At 44.8% G+C, this 21,374-nt stretch overlaps 1 protein-coding gene across 3 annotated transcripts; it reads right to left on the bottom strand.

The window, feature by feature from the left end:
* Window positions 1-668: 668 nt before the first annotated feature.
* Window positions 669-20,703, bottom strand: KIF3A (kinesin family member 3A). Of its 3 annotated transcripts, XM_083871675.1 has the most exons (18): window positions 20,635-20,703; window positions 19,054-19,336; window positions 17,332-17,476; window positions 16,996-17,080; window positions 16,416-16,521; window positions 15,537-15,676; window positions 14,685-14,882; window positions 14,141-14,315; window positions 13,036-13,125; window positions 11,358-11,429; window positions 7,709-7,865; window positions 6,704-6,884; window positions 6,319-6,429; window positions 5,414-5,539; window positions 4,842-4,895; window positions 4,631-4,699; window positions 4,299-4,423; window positions 669-3,780 (listed from the first exon to the last, which is right to left on the bottom strand). In XM_083871675.1, exons 1-18 carry the CDS (start codon window positions 20,638-20,640, stop codon window positions 3,732-3,734), a joined length of 2,172 nt encoding a protein of 723 aa, XP_083727801.1. In that variant the 5' UTR covers window positions 20,641-20,703; the 3' UTR covers window positions 669-3,731. The 3 variants fall into 3 exon arrangements, with proteins under 3 accessions (XP_083727801.1, XP_083727799.1, XP_083727800.1); XM_083871673.1 differs by lacking the exon at window positions 11,358-11,429; XM_083871674.1 differs by lacking the exons at window positions 11,358-11,429; window positions 13,036-13,125.
* Window positions 20,704-21,374: the final 671 nt, after the last annotated feature.

Genomic DNA, 21,374 nt, shown 5'->3' with positions numbered 1-21,374 from the left:
CATGCATCAGCTGGGTCACAGGACTCTGGGGAGCTGCAGAGGCTGCAGACCATGGAAAACCTGGTACCGATGGGCTGAACAGGCTGGGGGCCACAGGCACTGCCAAACAACACAGCTCATGGCAGTGAAGGGAACAGAGCTGAACATTTCCAGTGAGTGCAGGTAAATTCACACCATCTGCACCAGTACAGGGTGTGGCTGGCTTGTGTCACACAGCAAAGCCTTCTCCCCCTCAGCAATGCACACATCAGAGGAGCAGAGCAGGGGCAGCACTGACCATGCAGGAGGCCAGAAACTGCTCTTGCAGTGCCCTGGCTCAGCCCAGGGCCACCCCAGCAGAGAATGGGCTCAAACAGGGGCTCGAGGAGCTCCTCAGGCACAGCTCTAGAGCTGCAGCCTCAGCCCACTGCTTTCCTCTATAGTCTTGCAAAGAAGTCACTTGTTCTGCCCTGCCCACCTCTTCCACAAGGTCCTGCTGCCCACTGCCCTGGGGCTTGGCAACAAGGCTCCAACACACCCAAAAGTCTCTGCACAAACTCCTCCAGAGTTCTGTGCAGCTCAGAGCTACAGAGGCATCTCACCCACCTCTCCTCACGCAGCTCCTGACACAACTGAGTTAAAAAGATATGCTTTGTATAATGTTATTTGGAAAACATGCACACAGGGTAGAATTAGGAATCAAGAATTTTATTTCATGGTATGAACATGCTCCAGGGACAAAATATTGATATATACAGTATAATGAATTAACTTTAATAAAACAAGAAATAGTCAGAAATAAACAGAGTTAAAAAAACAATAAACAGACAAATTATATGGACTAGCAGTTTTTCCCTCTGTACAGGCCTGGCTAAGCAGAACCGTGGAGAAAGGTGAAAGCTGGACATGTGCAGACAGTGTTGTCAGTGAAAGACACTAAGGACCATTTCCCCTCCTCTTAAAGGATTAGGAAAAAGTTAAAAATGAAATAATTAATTTACATAACATTAAGCAAAAATCTCATTGTTAAGGTCAATGTTCTGGAATAGGAGAATCTTCTGTTAGCACAATGCAAAGATGAGCACACACAGAGTATGTTATGTAATATGAGTTTTGATAAATACTCTAGAGCACATACTGACCTGCAACAAGAAAGGCTGTATTAAGCTTTTGAAAGTCCAAAATCCTTTCCTTATTAAAACACACTATGGGCCCATTAGACATTCAGAGGTGGGCAGGGCTATAGAGAGGGCCCATGTGGTAGATCTACAAGCCAAACTCCCTGGTTTTATAAGAAACTTCCCAGAACTTCCACAACACACCTCTTAACAGGTGAGCCAAACTGACAGGGCACATGACCATGAGAGTTGTTCCACTATTTAAAATCCTCTTCTAGAGCAAATAACTTGTTCTCCAAGCCTCTGTAACAGGAGACAACCAGTTTTTCCAACCTGCCAACTAGAGGTGTGCAAGTAATTAATTACTGTTTTCCCCTGCTCCAAGGCTCACTTAAATATGCAGAGTACTAAGGTTTTCAGCAGCAGGACTCTCATGGTAATTGTAAATCATATGCCTTTATGTTTTAAGTATTTAAATATTTTAAGCAGAGTGCCACTGTTTGCAGCAGTATCTTGAACTGACTGATGCCTGCCAGGAAAAAGGATTTTCAATAGTCTTTTTGAAAGCATGGTTGTGGTTTAACTCCCATGAAACCAGACCATTCAATAAATGTCAGCACAAGATACAACACAAAGAGGAAACAGAAGTTATCCCTGGTTCTGAGAACTAGTACAGGCCACAGCTATGCATCTATCTGCTTGGACTCAGAACTGAAAGACTTTAAGCAGCATTTAAGTCATTTTAAGTCTGGATTTTTTGATAAGTATGTAATAAGAGATAATCCAACTCTATTCAAGCACCTTTACAATAAGATCAGTTCTTCACAAGCAAAACCAACTTCAATCGAGAAAGTTTCTGAGCATTTACCTCTAAATGCTATGCTAGGAAAAACAAATGCCAGTGTTTGTATCTGTATGTTGTATGAATTTAGGTGACACTCCCTCCAGTAGCGAGGGCAGCATGTTTCTCCAGGTCATGATCCTGAAAAAAACCATTAAAAACACCAGGAAAAAGCTTACAACTTGTTTAGAATAGCACAGAATGTATCCTTCAGAGCAAAGTATGTCCTTACAAGACCAGTTTTAACTATTACAGATCCTGTCACAGACCTATTACAGACCCCAAGGTACCTCCAGGTAACCATCCTGACAGCAAGAAAGGGCATTTAACTTCTTTAAATACCTCACAGGAACTTTCTGGTAAAAGCAGATGTGGCTACTAGCAAGGACTCAGGACACCTGAGATGTCTTGTTTTCTGTCACACTGAAGGACTCCATTTTCTCCTGACAGCAATCACAGGTTTTAATCCTCCAGGTTTAAGTGAGTGACCTCACTAAGATGAGGTCACAGCCCATCCCTCCACCCTGGCACAGTAACTCTGAGATACCCACAGCTGATGTGATTGATGACTTGTAAAACACACACAGTCTGAAGGAGATGCATTTTCTCTGTGACACAAAAGCAACATATTAAAGTGATATGTGTCTATTAGCAGCATAAATATCAAATAAAAAGAGCAGCCATCACAAATAAATGGTTATTATCAGAGACCAAACATTTTTTCCTCTCATCAGAGCACAGCCAGAGATGCACACAGCATAGACAGGGACATAGACAGCACCAGCTATGTCATGGATGTTGTTCTGGGAAAATTGGACAATTCATTCTGTTTTACTAAAGGAGAGTCAAATTTATCCTCAGTGTAGAGCAGTGGCCAGTGCCTTGTAGTCAGGGATGAGGAAATAGAGCCATAGTGCTCACTGCCCCATGGCTGACACCAAGTCCTGTGTTACAGCATCCTCCTTAAATCATCTCAGCTGTTCAGATTACAGAACTACTCACAAAAATTCCAGCCCTGAAGCATGAAAAGCTGCTAAAGTAACACAGACTTAAAAGAAAGAAAAAAGCTCTCTTTTGGCTTAATATCCAAGGTCTCATTCTCCACAGTGCCAGCAGATCACAAACAGATAAAAATAAAAGAACTATTAGACACCCTTGTTTTCTGCTGCACTTAAAACAGAGCATGGTCCCTTTTCAGAAATCTCAGTACTTTTGTGTTTCATGTTTTCCCTACCCAACTACTTTCTCTGTACAGCAAGACAGCAAAAAGGGAAAAGGACTGTGTATTCCACACACAACTCAATTGGGTTAACAGCCACAGTGAGGAATATTAAATAAAAAGATTTGATGCTCTTAAAAGTTTGCAGCAACTACATTCAAACACAGATCAGTGCAACAGAGGACAACAGTGAAAGCTGCCAGTTATGTGCAAAGCAGGGCATAAGTCAGATTTACCAGCCTTAACTTCAGGATTTCGTTAACTAACATATCTAGCACCTAAACACACATCTAGAACTCAATCACACATCTATTTTCTATACATTTCAACAAGGATTACCAACAAGCTTCCCTGCACAACATGTTTAATACATGGAATTTCACAACCATCAATCATATATACCAGTTTGATATTATGTTAATATAACATACAATATACAGGCAACTAAGGAAAAATACTTGTTTTTAAAATAAAAAAAGTTTATCCATGTCAAACTGTGCCATCCCTTGAATTCCATATTCTGGCCAAACCTTATACACTCACTGATATTTACAGGAATTCTGACCAGGTCACACTACTGCAGCAGGGAATCAATGACAGCTCCTGGCTTGGCTGAACGTTTTCTGTTTGGAGAGCAGAAAGGAAAGGGAGAAACAACACCACACACACATCATTATGATGTCTAAGAAAGACAGGGACAAGCCACATTTCAAACTACATGACATGACTTCTCTGTAAGCAAACCAAGCAAACAAAAAGCACAAGAAAGCATATGCTGAAATCTCCCCCAACAGCCCTCTCCTCTCCATCAGTACCAGTGTTTGCATTGGCAATGTGCCAGACTCTTAAACTGCACCACCAAATGCAGAAAAACAAAGCAAGGAGCTGGAAGAGGAGAATGCAGCAAAAGAACATCACAAAATCCCCAGACGAGTCTTTCTGGACAACATTTAGTACAATAAAGAGAACTCAACTAGGTTCTGTCACACCTGGCAACACTTAACTACACCATGCAAAAATTTTGTCCTTTGCCTTCTCATTAAACAAATGTCTGAAGACTTGTGTTAAGTTTGCATTTACAAGCTTAAGCCTTCCCTTGGATAAATCCCTCATTGCATAAAAATACCCCAGAGTTCTTCACCTTCTACCAGTCTTGGGCCTGGATCTTCCTTTTGAAGTCCTCGGCCTCTCCAGCTTCATCAGAGATTGCCTCAAGCTTTCTTCAGTGTAAGCTAAGTAAACATGGGAAAGGTCCACTTCAAAGGGCTGGGAAAACACCAGAAAAACTTGTAAGACAAAATCATCAGAATAATTTTATACACTGATCAATGGTGCTTTCATGACACTACAAAGACTCATTTCTTCAAAAGAAAAGAAAATTGAAATTGGACAGTTTGGCTCTAAATAGAGAATGGCATCTTGGGCAGGACTCGGGCCTGTACAGTTCAATACATTAATTCAATAATCACTCACATCTTTCTCTTTTTTATCCAGGACAGGCGTCTGTTTCCTCATATTGTTTCCTGTATACGCAACACATTTCTGAAAGCAGAAAAGAAGTTTTGTTAGTAAAGCCTACTGTACAGAGTAAAACTGACTACAGCTTCACCAGTTTCTTCCTGGGCTCAGTTAAACCCCTCAGAAGCTTCATTAGCTTGTACACATGCCAGGCAACAATTCTTACCAGCTGCCACTCTCCTATGTCTTCATTCCAGTGAACGTAGTTCTCAATCATTTCCTAGAAATCAGGACAGTAAGTGTTAGACTTGCACAATCTACCCTCCACGTGCACTTTCCAGAACATACATCCTAAGGCCTGGACAAGCTACTTAAGACTAGTTGCTCCTATCAGGAAAACTAAGCATGGGGTTTCCATGATGCCAACACTATCAGGACAGCAGTAAGCAAACACTGTAATATGGAAAAAATGAAAACTATAAAAAGAATTTCCCTTACTTTTCCCATTAAATAGTCTGCAACATATTTAAGCTCATCGTGAACTTTCAAAGAATGTCAAAGATCTAAAAATCCAGTCTTTGTGTTAATATCAGACATTAGCACACACACAACTTTAAGCTAATGGAAAAAAAAATATTTTGAACAGACTCAATGCATGGGCACACAGTGAATATACCAATTAACTATGTGGTGAATGTGGTTTTCTTATTTTTATAAGCCTCTAGGAAAATATGCTGCAAGAGAACTGAAATTAGCACAGCACAAGCCCTGCCCCAGGCTCAGGAGCTTTGCCTTCACCTGGTAGTCCTGAGGAATGAAGTTGTCTATGATGAGAATCTGAAGACGAAGCTCCCTGCTCAGCTGACGAATGTTTTCCAGCAACCCTTCAATCTCTCTCTGATGCTCCTGTTGTAGATCTGCCATCTGAAAATAAAACAGGCATTTGAGAGGCATCAGACTTATCTTAAGGCATGGTAACAGCCTAAAGAGAACAGTCTTTTGTCTGTATGATGTTTTTGGAAAACAAAAGCAAACTCTGGTTATTGGTACCAGAATATCTCTGAACAATAAACCCTCTGAAACATTTCAGCTCAGAAATGGCTGAAAACAGCATTAAGTTCTCAGTTTCATAAAGCCAAAACTGGCCTTCTGCCAATCCAAGCTGCTTCAGCTAAGACTAGATGAAGAGCAGAAGACAAGTTGTATCCCTGGCAAGGTTTCAAGGAAAATCTCTGATCCCAAAGACCAAAAGCATTTTTTAATGAAACAGGAACTCCAGCTACCAGCCAAAGGACACACTGATGCAGTGGATCTGAGGATGAGGTAACAAGAGCATCAGTCATAAAGGACAGGCAGCTCAGAGCAGAGGAGCCTTTGGGCTGCAGCAAAGCAGGACATGGGGCTGCCAGCACACAACTTGCATTTTATTTCAGAGATAACCAGGGTTTTTTCCTTCAAGTTTTCAACATCTCAGGGTTTCACACATAACACTTCTCAGCCTGGCCTGGGGAAAAACTCTACAACATGCTGTTCTAAAGCTCCAACTCCAGACTTAGTATTTGTGAATTATGTGAGCCAAATACACGGCACAGAAAGACATTTCTAAACATACAGCACTTTTTCCAGCATTACAAAGCTGATGGCTTACCCTTCTTAGCTCTAGTGCCTCCCAGAATCACTGGCTGAAGACTTTAGATACTAACCTCTGACTTTGCAGCCATAAGCATGGTCCAAACTTTCTTCAGTTTTTTGGTTTTCCCCTGTGCTTCCTCCTGGAGGTTGGTGTACTTCTCCTCGATGTCCAAGCGTTCTTGCTATGGACAACATTTAGCACAGACACACACACACATTAACAATCACAGAAACTCTCTACAACAGTATGAACAAGAGGAAAAACTACTTGAACAAAGCATTTGCCAAGGGCCCAGAGCCCTGGCTGAGCCAGGCTGGCTCAGACCTGCAGGGGTTGCACAGCCAGTGAGTGACCTGTGGCTTCTGCAGTGCTTCCAGAGCAGAGGCACAGCTGGGCAACACATCCTGGTGTGTCCTGCCATTGCTGTTTGCACACAGCCACAGCAGGTAACTCACCTCCTTCTCCTCGAGCTCCTTGCGAAGCTGCTCTGCTCTCTTCCTTCGTTCTTCCAGTTCCATGTTTGATTCTTCCAGCAGCTTCTCTTGCTCCTCTGCTTTTGCCAGCAAGTCCACTCCTCCCACAATCACTTTTTTCTCCAATGCAGACAGTTTCTCCAACAGGGACTGGTGCTCTTGCCTAGACAGACAGGTGGGTGTGAGACTTCCTGAACTACCATGCTCAGCAGGCATCAGGTCCAGCTTGGTTTTATAGCCCAGACAGCACTCACAGGGCTGGAAAAACTTGTCTTGCTGCTGAGGGTTTAAGTGGGGATGAGGCAGTGCAAGTGAAAGCAGCAAGTTCCCCAAGCTCCAGCTGCCACCACTCCAGCAAAACCAGGTCAGCAGAGAAATGCCTTCCACTGCAAGTCACCTCTGAGAGGGGCTGCAAGCACCCAGTGACATCACCAGGCTGCTCAAGGCACCCTCTACCCAAAAAGGCCCTGCCAGCACAGCAATGCCCAGAGGCAGCTGCTGAAATAAAGGGGAGTGAACAGAGATCAAGGCAGAGCAGCTGAAGTGCAAACCAGGAATGCTGGCTGCTGCTGGAGCAGTCTATTTGCATAGGGTTGTGTGACCTTGGCAGCTTTTTGGCTTCAGAATAGAGCACCCCTACACCCAAAATTACATGCTTGTGACTGTGCTGCAGGTAACCCAGCCTGTTACAGAACAGTACTGCTGCTCCTCACAGGTCTTGGGAGATTAATTTATGTTTCAAGGCTATCTTCCACAACTAAGTAAAGTTAAGAAAGGAAGTGTCAAAAGGATAAAAGTTTGTTTTTCCCATATACTCTATGCTTTCAAAGCAGAATAAGCTCCTTTTTCACCTTGACAATAGCAGGGGATGATGTTCACTTTCTACAAAGTTTGACAGACACCTTACCATGCATCTCCAGATATTCCTATGATTAAGGAAGGAACGACCCACACGACCACACAAACTGCTCAGAGCATGGTACTCACTGAGCTTTGAGCAAGTCTTTTTCTCTCTTCTCCAGTTCAGCTCTGGCTTTATTTCTTTCTTCTTCTTCCATATCAAGCTTAGTTTCAAGAGCTTTTCTCTCCTCTTCAATCTTTGCTTGCATCTCTACCATCTTATCAGGGGAAACTTTCTTTTTGCCTTTGAAAGACATGGGGAAAACAAATTAGTTCACTGAAAAGTAAACAACCTCTGTATCACAGCATTTTTTCCAAGTTCATGTTCAATACTTGCATTTAACAAAAATTTCATTAGGTATCAGCTTCAAAATCGGCAAAACTCAGTCCTTCAAATCCCATTTTAACATTGGGCAGTTGTCACCAGCTCCTAGAGCAGCAATGTTGTATAACTAACACTTGAACCTAACACCCCCAAAATATAAAAGAACATACAAAGAACACCTGGAGAAGGAACACTGCTTGAAGAGAAGCCCAGTCTGGAAACCCTGATGTTCTAACAATGCAGATCAGGCCAGAGGAAGGAAAACACAAGACTGTCTTGACCTACAGCTACAAGAGCCCAGCTACCAAGAGTTAAATACTCAAACTTCAGATTAGCATCTCTATCATTCCCCTCATTCACTGCCCTCCTTACTGGCTTACCTGTTCCAAAGTGAGCATGTAGGTACTTTTAAAAACACACTGTATGAAAATAGAGAAATTCAGAAGAGCCCTATGAAAACCAGACAACTAAAGAAACTTCTTGATGATATTTGGTCTATGTAACAGTGATTACCCACAGATTCAAAAGTACCAAAGTTGGCTTTGGTTTAATCAGCTGTGTCTTTACAAGAGAACTACCACAGCAGCACACCAAGTCCATGTCTTGGAGAGCTACAAAAAGGGAGTGGCCAGAACAACTCACTGAACCTACTGACCTCATGATTTGGTGCCAAACACCCCAAATTTGAAACGAAATGTCAGGCTGCTGCTCTTGAAAGCCACTCTGGAACTTGAGCCAACTTTCATTGCAATGCCAGGAGTGCTCAAGGCAGGTAAACAGAGATCCTGGGGGGTTACGTGGAATGAGGATGCATTTCCTCAAATCCACAAGTCCTAAATATCCATCTATTCACCAGTGAATCCATCCTTTTCTTGTTTTGCTTCTCCAGACATTAAAAAACCCACCCTGCAGAATGTACTTGAAACTAACAGGAGCCACTGACTGCCACCTGACTGTTTTCCACAGTGATAATGCACAGGGTCAGAACACAGTCCAGGAAGCTGTTCAGTAAAAGGCTCCTCCTCCAGCCTTCAAGATATTCAGCTTTATTTATTTTATAAATAAAGTACATATATACATATATGTGTATTTATTTATAATCATATATATATTATACACATATACACTGTACACAGAAAAGAGCACTGCATATGTAAACATGCATGCACATACTTTCACATCTGCATATACATTTCTTCATGTGCACAAGAGCTTTAATTACTTTTGTTGCAAGGCAAGGACTTCACCACTACAGCAAACAACATCTTCATTGTCATCTGCTAAACTTCAGAATCAGATAATGAGCACTTCTTTCTGGGCTTGTGGTGCAAAAATCTCTCAGTAATTAGTATTTGAGTAAGAAGCTTTCTGGAAGTGCTATACAGAGCTCATCATATGAGATAAGCCAGATAAAGACTTCTTACTATTAGGACATAGCCCTGTATATTCTCAGTTTAGGAGAAAAAGTTGAAGTGAAGCAAGCTGTAAGATCCTTGCACAAGCTTTGCAATTGTAAGGAGGTGAAAATCAATTACACCAACCTGCTTGATCTTGCATTAAGAGGAAGTAGAAAGCAAATCGCAGAGAGGCAGCAAACACATAAAAAGAGGAGGAGAGAAAATGTTATTGCTTTGATCATTTTGGACAAAGATCATCAGCACCAGAATAAACATCAAATTTTATATTCATGTTTTTAGGGTAGAAAATATGAGACGATCATAACTAAAAACCCCTCTATTAGAGCAAACACTAATGCATCATGTTACGCTAATGCAGAGACTGTGTCTGTACTTCTGAGTGCTTTGCAAATCCAGGATTATCTTCAGCTCACTCTTGCATTCTTCTGCCCATTCAATGCAATGCTGGATCTAAACACAACATTAGGAGCCAGCTGCAAGGATCATGACCTAAGAAACAGTTAAAGAGGGTGGATTTCTCCTTCAATTAACAAACCTAATGCTCCCCACACTCAAGAGAGCCAATTCTGTTAAATTACCTGTAAAATATTACCATTCAGAATACATGTTCTAAGTTTTAACCAAGATTTCCAAGCCAATTCTTTGCAAGATACAAGACAGTTGCACACAGGGAGTCTCAACACAAGATTTCTCCATTTAATTACACAGCGGATTAGTAGGTTAATTTGCAGTAACTGGTGCTTCCATAGAGGTATAGAGCCACTTTTGGTTATCCAAGCAAGTGCAACAAAAAAGGCAGGACAGGAAAAGGATAATGAAAGATACCACATGCAGAAGGGTCACACTAGAGGACAGTTAATATCCCAAACCACAAAAAGCTACACTTATCCCAATTGCCAAAAGCCCAGCACAACTTCCCCAGCTGAGGTGTCTCCAAATCTGCAGGAGATGGACTCATCCACCTGCTGACACATCAGCAGTTTGCTATTAACTGTCCTCATCTAAATAAAACACTCAGGTTCCAAGCAAGCTTTAAAGGAGTAGGACTGAAGCAATCAAACTCCCAGGCTAGTCATAGGACTCACCAAAGGTCTCCCCTGGGTTGTGTTCCTTCTAATCCTGCTACCACCCTTCCCTGAGCTGAGGCTTTCCACTAACATCGCTAGTGTAAAAGTGAGTGAACTACACAGCAAAACTTTCCAAGGTCTCTCCACACAGGGAGAAGAGTGGAGTGCTTCTGTCCAGGATCAAAACAACACCAGGTGAAGTCCCCACAAGCCAAGTCCCAAGATTTGTTTCCTCAATCCTCACTCATTGTAGGGTTTTTACAGGCACAGTGACCTCTCTCATCAAGAGCAGCCCAGACTTTTACTACTAGATCAAAATCTGGATCTCCTGTTCCTCTGAACTAAGTCCCACAGAGATCAAGAACTTAGTATCACAGGGCACTTAAACCCCAAACACCAAGGATATTTTTAAAGTATCTGCAAAAATAAAGCCAATCAACCAAGCATGGCCACATTTTCTTTGTAAATATAAGCCTCATGATGTTTGACTGTTTCTAAAACTAATTTTGAGAAGACAGAGTCCAATATAATACAGAATACATGTCTAGCTGTCCTTTTCATGAATTCATATTGTAGCAATTCCCATTAAAAAGTTAGCTCACTTTTTTCCTCTGTATTGTAAAAGGCGCATTTAACACAAGCTACAATCTGGATTTTTTTAATCTATTATTTCTCAATTACCTTTAAATCTTGCTCAAGCAGCTTACTACATTGTTTCCTATTCTCTCACACATCTGGCTAACAATATGCACATTGAATAACTGTTTCAAGCATGGAAGCAGCAAAGGAAAGGCATGCTTTAGCAGAGTTACAGCTTGAGGTTTATCTTTCCAACAGACAAAGCAGGGAGGAGTGCAACATTGCAAAATGGAGTGTGCAGATTATGGAAAGGCCAAAGCTTAAAGGACTTAAGAGCTCCCACTCACTAGTGAAGGACTTATCCAGAGGTTTCTCTATGACAGAGCATGTGGAGTCTGAACTACTGCTGCTGCTACTGCCTGGAAAACAGAAATGCATCCCACAGAAAAACCCAGAGAGGAAGAAACATGCAGATGGGAAGTTAGTTCTAAAGGAAAGAAACCCAGAAGAGCCAGCAACCTAGTTCAAAAGCACAAGTTCCCACTAGGAAGCATTTGCTAGGACCCCTCCCAGACTCAGCTTGCAAAGCCACCACTTCCCAGCACAAAACTGCATGCTCAGAAAGACATTTCAGTTTAAACCCATCTTAATCAGACTATAGCTTAAAAAAAACATGCCAAGGCAGCTTCCATTTCAAGCAACAACAGCAGAGAACACCAGATCATAGTGGAGAAGGCTGTGGATATCTGCCATAGCAGAGGATTCAGTGACCCTGAATCCTTTCCAGTGTTATGCACATGGCAATGTGCACTTCTCACTCTGAAGGCAGGACCAGCTTACACAGGGACAGGCAGTGTGCACTCCTGTGAAGCAGCTCCCTTAGGGAACTTAACTAGAGTAGCTTGTTTGGGAGTTGAACAAGCCAGTTATCCACCCTCTACTCCTTCCAAGCAGCACTTTGAAGATGGTCTCCCCTTGGGAGGAGATTTGGGCAGGACATTTGGATACAGTGGTCAAGCTTTCCACTTCTAGAAATAATCAAAAGGTGAAAAAGGAACTTGTTACAACTATCACCAAAGGCATGGCAAAAGTAATTTATGACTACTTGGACAGACATCAAAACGAAGAGAGGACACCTAAAAGCAGGAATGCTTTAACAGGAACTTTTTTCAACAGATGTGGGTGCTTCAGGACAGGAAGGCACTTTGAATGTCAAAATGAGTTTACTAGAGAAGCTGGAAGCTGTGATGTAGCACTGGGCTTGATTTCTCTCCTATCCACGAGGAGTTACCAGCAGGGCTCTAGGAGAACAGCAAACTCCCAAGAAGCCACAGCATCCCATGGTACACAGTGACCTGCAGTTCCAGGTTCAGCAACATCCCCTGGAGTTCAGATGATACACAGAAGTTTAACACTGACGTGGGACAAAGGAAATGTCACCATGGGATTTTTCAGACTACTCCCAAAAAAGGTGTTTAATGTCCCATTAAGCTTTTCAGCTAGCACAGAGACACCCAAAGGCCAAATTTTCCCTCTATCAATATAAAACAGGACACCAGCAGAGTCAGTTACTGAAGATCCGTAAGACAGATGAATCCTTTGCCTAAACCACAGCTGAAATTCCCCTCCAATCATACCCATGGGCTCTAAAAACCACACCTGCCTACAAATGATCTTTGGTGTCTTCTTCCTCCCACCCCTGTGAGCAGGGGAAGTTCCACACCACCAGTCAGTCACAAGCCATACGCAGCCACCTTGCGGCACCCGGGGAGCCACCACAAAGGATGATGTCACAACAAGCACAGCGACCCGAGTGGAAGCAGGTACTACACAGGATTGGAGCTGTCCACCTACAGAGAGAGCACCCAAGGGCTTCATTTCTAGGGGAGGCATGATAATTGCAGCGGCATAGGGCATCTCTACATCTCCTCTGGTCCCTGCCTGGCTCTGGCTACACTTCCTGCACCAGCCTGTGGGTAAGAGGAGACTGACTGGTGGCACTGACAGGAATCTCTACTGCCTTACCCCGCCGTTTCTTTCTCTTCTCCTCTCCAATCTCCCCATCTTCATCCTCCTCTTCAGAATCGCTGGTTTCAGAACCAGAGATCTCTTCCCCTAGAAGAGAAGAGTGTGCTTTTATCAAAAGCTTTCCTTCACCTCATAACAGCTTGTTACTCTGACAGCAGCATTTGTCCAAACAGAGCAGTGCCTGACATCAGCTTATGAGTACTCGCAGAAGTCCTTAACTGCTGTGCAAGCAGACAGCTTGTCACAGGTCAGGAAACTTAAGGACAATCAAGATAAGCAACTGAATGCTGTGATGTCAGTGTGTATGTATTAAAGCTCAAGAGGCTGCCTTTTATGGAAAATAGAGCATCTTTGCACAGCTGAAGCTACAAAGTTTTCACAGCAGGATTGTACCATACCTTCTCTTCCACCTCACACTTCTATCTCAGATGAAAGAAAAGGAAAGAAGCATTACTGACCATTCTCCTGAATGAGGCAGACAACAAACAGCAAATCATGCTGGAGTTATGCTACAGCTGTTCTGTGAGTTTCTCCAGAGAGAGATGCTGTGACATCTGGTCACTGTTCAGAAAGCATCCCTCTAGCAAGGTCACTCCATGTTGATGGACAAGTAGGACAAGTAAGAGACACAAGGCTACAAAGTTTACATTGCTTAAATAAACTTCCTGTTGCTCTACAGTGTTTATAAATCCAGATCCAGCTCCATGAACCTGGTTCAATTTTCCTCCTGATAAATGCATCCCTCCTCTCCAGTCAGAGAAGTGTGATCTGTTGTTACAGTTCAGTTTAATTCCCTATACCATGTCAGTTGTGTCCAGAGCCCCTACGCTCGCTAGAGCAACCCAGGGAAACCCAGGCACATTGATCCCAGCCCAGAGGCCACCACTCACCCTTAGTGCCAAGTGCCACCTAGTGGGAAAGCCAGACCCCACGAGCAGCCTTAGGCACCTGTCCTGCATCCCGCAGGGCAAACAAAACCAGAACACCTACCTGCACTAGTGGCCAACCTCATCTGATACATATTCAAGTAGCAAACAATGTTCCCATTCAAGCAGAACAAGCCTCGTGCAGAGAGGAACACAAGGGGGAAGGAAAGTCTCACCTTCTTCCAGTTTTTTCTTAAGCTCTTCAATTTCCTTTTGGAACTGGCGGAGCATAGCATCCTTGGGATCCTCATTAATCCTGGCCTTGTTCTTTATGTTCTTGGCTCTGTTTGCATACCTGAGAGTGCTGATGGTCTCATCGTAGTTGTAGTCTGCTGGTCCGATGTTTGCACACTGCGACACATGGAGACCAAGTCACTGCAGGACAGTGTCAGAGCCCAGCACAAGGCACTGCAGAACCCAACCCCAGCTCTGACAGTCTCACACTGCTACTCCTTCCCAAGCTTTCCTGCTGCTTCTACACTTTTGACTAGACAAGCACAGGTTCTGTTTGATCTCACACATGTATGTACACGTGTGCTGTGTTTAGAATCTCATATACACAGAGGCAAAGAGAAAAGATAGAGATGCACACAGAAGGTTCTCTAAGCTGCAAACATCTTAGGATTAATGAGGTAAATGCCAGACTGTTCAAGTCTATATGCTATCCCTGCAAAAATGCAGCCCAATAGCTGACACTGGAAAGAGCATCTCTCAGCTTACCATCATGGTTTTGGAGTTGCCTCCCAGGGAGTCCTGCAGCAACCGTGTGAGTTTGGAGTTACGGTAGGGCACGTGTGTGCTCTTGCCATCCACCAGGGCAGAGATTACATTGCCCAGTGTGGACAGAGAGAGGTTGATCTTAGTGGCTTCCTTCAGTCTCTGCCCTGTGGCTCCAGTTTTTGTCTGTCTTTCAGAACCCTGCAAAGGGAACATGAAGCAGGAGTTAAAACAAGTCTCCCTCCAAACAGAACCAGCTACATGTGAAATCTTGCTAGCAGCCATGTCACTAAGCACTTCATCCATTATTAGAGAAATTACTAAGAATCTCAGACATTGTTAAAGCGACAAGTCAAACAGGTCTTAAACAGAAGCTTTCAGTGCCAGCAAATTCTGGGTTGCTTAAAGCAATGCAGCTGGGAAAATGGAGATTTTCCTCCCCATGAAAAAAATGTTATGGGAAGTCAGTCAGCAGTTAAAAGGCACCTCAGCTGGAGCTGCCAACCACCATCTACAGCCCTTCCTATCAGCAGAACAAGAGCAAACAGCAACGCTGCAATTATTTTAAAGAGTTTCATACAGCATCCTGTATACACATCATGTAAATAAGTTAAAATGCATTTAAATAAGTTGAACGCCTCTAGTCTCACTTTTTCTGCATCTTCCTCAAGGAAAGGCACCTCAGTGTAAATCTGGAGCTAAAGTCATGTTTTACCAGTACAATTACATTGGTTCAAACTGTGACACTGAGGAAAGGAACCTGCAAGTGATGAACAACATGGTCACAACCCTCTGAAAAAAACCTCAAGAACCCAACCCAAATGCCTTGCCAAAGAGGTGTCAGGTCCTACTCACAGCCAGGTCCACGAGGTGCAGCTTGCCCATGCGCACGTGCATGTTCCCGTCCACCCCCTTCTCACTGCACTCAATGGTGATGGTGAAGATGGCGTGTGAGCGAGAGCTGTGCTCGTTCATGTTTGTGGCACCAACAGAACCTTTTAAACAGAGAGAAAAGCAGTGATGTCTTCAGAAGTAATCACATCTTCCTCTAACTCTTCCTGCTCTCAGAGGAGACTCATTCCCGCCTCTTTACCCAACCCTGTAATCCAGAAGATGGCAAAGGGATGCTCAGACTCAGCAGCAAAGTCTGTTCTTGGGCACTGAAGTTGCAGTACACTCCCAACCCGGACTAGCAGAAGGTCCTGCAGCCTGCTATAGCTCTAAGCCAACCACAGCAACTGTCCTCATCTGTTTAAAGATCAGTAGCTTAAGGTGTTCACAGCAGATCCCTGAAAACAGCTGTATTTTGGGAAATAAGAACGCAGCAATCCAGGCCAAGGGCAACAGGAGTCAGAATTTAAGTCATTAAATAATCTGAGCTTAACTAAGAAGTCTTCCAGAACACAAACTACCTCCCATTTGCAGCACAGGGCTGATGTTCATCCTGATCAGAACTGAAGCAGAAAAAGGATGAAGAGACACACAAGCAGTTCTGACAACACTGACTGCCCTCATTGCATCCTCCCTTTGCTGATCCCCACTGGCACTGGCCAATGTGGGAAGCACAGCCTTCTTTACCTGCTGCTGCACAAAAGGGGTTTGGGAGGAGATATCCTTTTTGTTCTGTTCAGCCAAACACTTTTCCCAGCAACAGGACTAGGCTCTCCTACTGTGGTCTGGCAACCAGACCTTTACTGTCTGAGCTATAAACCTGCCCACAGCAAGGCTACGTACGGTTCTTGTGGCCCAGAGTCATGATTCTGTCCATATCATCTGCATTGTTTACAACATAAGCTGAAAGGTCTTTGATATAAACTCCCACATCAGGTCTCTCTTTCACCTAAGAGAGAAATAGTTCAGACTGAGCATCCCTAGGAGATCCCCAACAGCAATTCTAGTGTTACTGTAACAGTATAGTGGTTTACTCCTCCATTTTCTGGCTTGCACATAAAACATTCCACTTGGAATCAGAGCAGATAAGGAATAAAGACTCATGCATGACAATATACTACTGCTTCCTCTGGGGGAAAGACATGATTTTAAATCCTAGCCTCCAATTCTCAGGACTGCTGAGGGGCCTTTGGGGTAGAACTGCAGGTACAAAACTGCCTCGGGTGGAACAGCCAGTTTGTGCAACTGACCAAGTGGAAGAGATTCAAAGAAGGCAGCAGTGACATCCAGCTATTGCATTGCAAAGGAAAGAGGACTGCTGAGGAGCCCAACCTCCCACCCCCCTGCAAGTGCTTCTCTGATCTTTAAACCAGAATATTGCTCTGATTCAAAACAAACACCACATTCAGAAGAGAAGGCTCACCTCTAACCTCTGTGTCTGGTCCTTTCCCAGCAGGTCTCGCACTTCCTCATTGTAAATTTCCAGGTAAGAGACACGGACTAAAAACCTGCAGATGAACAGCTGGGTAGTTTATTTTGCAAAATATTTGCTGAACTCCCACAAACACAGTCACAGAGTGCAAAAAACCCCAGTGAAATACCAACACAGCCCTGCTGCCCCTCAAGAACTGCCTAAGTGGGAGCCTTTCATCTTGGGAGAAGTACCATTTCTGTTGTCATTGTCAAGGTCAGGCTCCTGCTACACATGGACTCACATTAAAAAAAAAGAAGACAGAAGCAGTCAAGGGAAGGCATTTACCTTGTATCCCCCTCTGCCTTGGCAATGTGACCAAATATATGGGCAAAAGAATTGGGAATGATGCCTCTGAGCTCGGGAACTGCTCGGACCCCTTCCATGGTGAAGGTTTTGCCTGTTCCAGTCTGCCCATATGCAAAAATAGTACCTGAGGGATAAGATAAAAGAAAAACTCTAAGAAGTTGAGTCTTCTCTAAACTCTAACTGCAGTTTTACTTCATCCTTTCTTAGCTTGATAGCACCAAACACCTCTATTTTTATGGAGTTAAGACTTTCCACCCACTCTAGTAGCTACTGGAGTACAAGGCTGGAGCAACAGAAATGCTGGGCAAACACAGCAAACAGGACTTTATCTGCTGCTTAATTCAGGCTGCAAGATGTCTAATAAAAAGTCAGTTGTTTTAAAAGTGCAGAGTGACTAAAGCATGGAATGCTAGTACACCTCAGTTCCACACACAAACAATGCAGGCAAGCCCAGTTAATAACACAGCCAATTAGCAGCACATGATTATACACCAACAGCAAACCCAACTACTCTTAATCATTAAACCCACAGCAGAAATGGTGTGAGGCTTCTACAGCAGAGCCACAGCAAAACCCCAGCTCTGAACCTGCAGATACAGCTACATCTTGGACGAAAGAATCAGCCTACATAAGAAGGCATCCAAAAACGTTACTTAAATCCCAGACTCTGGAACTCCAAAAATATCCCAGTTCTTAGATTTAGCCTAGCATTGCTGAAAACTCATGTTTTTGTTATCAAGCCACTGACATTACAGACCGGAAAAACTGAATATAACATTTCAGCTGGAAGGGACCTACAACCATCATCTAATCCAACTGCCCAAGCAATTCAGAGCTGACCAAAAATTAAAGATTGTTGTTAAATGCACTGACTAAACACCTCTTAAATTCCAACTTGGGACAATGATCATCTCTCTAGAAAGCCTGTTCCAGTGTCTCAGTAAAGAAATGCTTCCTAATGTCCAGTCTAAACCTCCCCAGGTACAGCCTTAAATAATTTATTTTCAAACCATGAATTTTAATCAGCTGAAACCAGTGTCTGTTAGCACAAAATATTATCAGGAATTTTGCAAACCTTGGAAAACTTTATAAACTGTTCTTGTTTGTGGCATACTGTTATGGTAAGCAGTAATCAGCTTTCCTTTATATATTAAATTTCCATGAGTAACAAACATACACAAATCAAGGCCGTGCTCTTCCCAGCTGCAAAAAGCAACAGACTATCTGTAGGGAAAGGCAGATGTGTTTTAAGTAGTCATCTCAGTTGGAAACAGCAAAGTTCAGAGGAAAAAATGCAGCAGCTCTGTGCAGAGGTCTGGTGTGGATACCTAGTGACAGCCCAGCGTGGCAGCTCCTGGGTACTGAAATTTACAGTGAGGAGCTGCTGAGAATTCTGATAATGACATAAGTGCTTATCTTTTGCAAAGAGAAGATAAAGGATAAAAACATGAAGCTAATTGACCTCAGCAGAGTCTCCTTCATCACCCATCTCCCACTGTTAATGACAGTAGTGGGTACAACCACTGAGCACTCAGAACAGCAAGTACCTTCAGGCTATTTTAAGTTAGAGCCCACAACAGAAATGATCTGCGGCTACAGCCCTCAGAAGGTGAAACTCCCTTAAACAAGATCAGCAGGGATTTTAACAAAGCAAAGAACAGGAGTCAGGATGGGATCCTTCCCTCACAACAAGAGACTTACCATTGTATCCTTCTAGGACAGAGTCTATAATAGGTCTTGCTGTTAAATTATAGACATCCAGCTGTTTACTCTCTGGTCCAAACACTGTGTCAAAGGTGAATGTCTTTGGAGGCTCGTTGGAGGAGTCTGTTTTGTGAACAGTTATGGTTCCCCTCATCTCATCCACGTTCACGGCCATCCTGTACCCCGTCGCCTTCTCCCGCTCGTTGAGCGGCCGGCAGCGAACCACCACCTTGACATTGTCACAGCTTTCCGGCCTGTCCGGCTTCTCGGCCTTGTTAATCTGTAATTATTTTAAAAGAAAATACACAGGCTGTAACACTAGTGTTAACAGAGAATCACAGAGAGGTTTGGGGTGCAAGAAAACCAGCTTCACCCCCTGCCATGGGCAGAAACACCTTCCACTGGAGCGGGTTGCTCCAGCCTGGCCTTCAACGCTTCCAGGGACAAGACAATCACAGCTGCTCTAAGCAACCTCTGCCACGGTCTCACCACCCTCACAGGGAAGAGTTTGTTCCTAATATCTAATCTAGCCCTGCTGCCTCCCATTATAAAAACTACTGTGTGTTTAAGCACAAACACTGTTGAATCAGCTTGGGCAGCTACATCTCCAGAGGATCATGGACTTGGGGACTTCAAACCAGGACTGGTTAATAATTAAAGCTGAGAGAATAACACACTTATTCAGACAATGGGATCTTCTTGTTTGCCAACATGGAAACTGAGTGAGAAACCTTGAGCACTTCACATTCGACATAATTTAAGGACTCTTTCAAGAAACAATTTCACCTTGCAGTCTGCAACAAGTTTGCTGGAATTGAGTGAAGCCACGACATTCTTTTCCAGTAACACTGACTATACGCTCTCAAACCTCACAGAGCACACAACTAAATACCAGGGAGTGCTGGCTGAAGGGAATTAATTTTAATTATAACTCTCAGTGTACATGCCTAAGTTTAATCCTTTAGAAAACATAAATGTCGTATTATAAAACCTCACATTCATTTTCTTTCATGTAGCTACCAAAACAAATCTTGAAGCACGGCTGATGAATCTAGTTAAGACACTCCCCTGGGCTAGAGATGCTGCGGCTGAGCATTTAACTACTCCTAGAGCAGCTATACTGGATGTCAAGCCGAAACAAATCCTGTTTCCAAGCGCCGCTCCCTCCACCTGCCACCTGCCCCGATTGCTCTCAGGCCTGAGCAGCGGCTTTTGCCGTCCTGCCCAACGCGGAGAGCGGCTCAGCCCCGCCCGGGCGGGGGAGCGACGGCACAAGAAGCGCCAGCCAAAACCAAGAGCGGGAATCGGGTGTCTCCACCCGGGATAGGGGACGAGCCCCTCGGGGGCGGCCGGGCCCCCACTCCCCGCTGCCGAGGTGCCGCCGCCTCCGCGGGGCCTGGCGCGGCCCCTCCACAGCCCCCGCCCCGCCCGGCCTGACAGGCACCGCCCGCCCTGCGGCTCCTGCGCGCACATGGGAACGGTGGCGACCGGCTCTGCCAAGCCCGGGCGCGGCGGGCAGCGGTGCGCGGTGCCCGGACGGCCCCGGGGGCCACAGCCCGCATCCCTCCCGGATCTCACCGGCATGGCGATAGCGATGGCGGCGGCGGCGGCGGCCCGGGCTAGGCGGAGGCACCGCGGAACAATAACAGCACCGCGCCTGCGCCCGCCCCGCCCCGCGCCCAACCCCCGCGCGCTGCGGTGGCCGCGCAACCAATGGCGAGCGGGAGGAGGCGGGGCCAAAAGGAGCCCAACCAATAGCGACGGCGAAGCTGTGGCAGTGGGCGGGGCGCCTCGTCGCCATGGGAACGGCGGGGCGGGCGGGGCGTCCTGGACACAGCGCGGGGGGAGCGGGGACAGCGCGCGGGGCCGGGGGACTCTGAGGGCTGACAGGGCTCCGGGCGGGCTGATGGCCCTTCAGAGCCCTCCGGTGGGGCTGACAGGGCTCCGAGCGGGCTGATGGCCCTTCAGAGCTCTCCGGTGGGGCTGACAGGGCTCCGAGCGGGCTGCTGGCCCTTCAGAGCTCTCCGGTGGGGCTGACAGGGCCCTTCAGAGCTCTCCGGTGGGGCTGACAGGACGCCAGAGGCTCTGACAAGGTTCCACTGCTCTGGAAGGGCTCCAGGGGGTCTGAGGGGGCTCTGGGTCTCTTGACAGGGCTGCAAGCCCCAACCTGTTCTCCACACAAGAAAGAAAATCCATCCCCTTCTTTTCCTGACTGTAACGTCTTGAATTGCTGATGAAATATAGGGACTGCAGAGTAACTTAAATATAAACAAGCAAAACAGTCCAAGTAGTGCATAAATCAGCTAGTCCTGCACTAT

The sequence above is a fragment of the Zosterops lateralis genome, assembly GCF_965231275.1.
Source record: "Zosterops lateralis genome assembly, chromosome: 14".
Taxonomy (NCBI): Eukaryota; Metazoa; Chordata; class Aves; order Passeriformes; family Zosteropidae; genus Zosterops; species Zosterops lateralis.
Note: the sequence above shows the minus strand (reverse complement) of the source record. Positions and strands in the feature narration are given on the sequence as shown.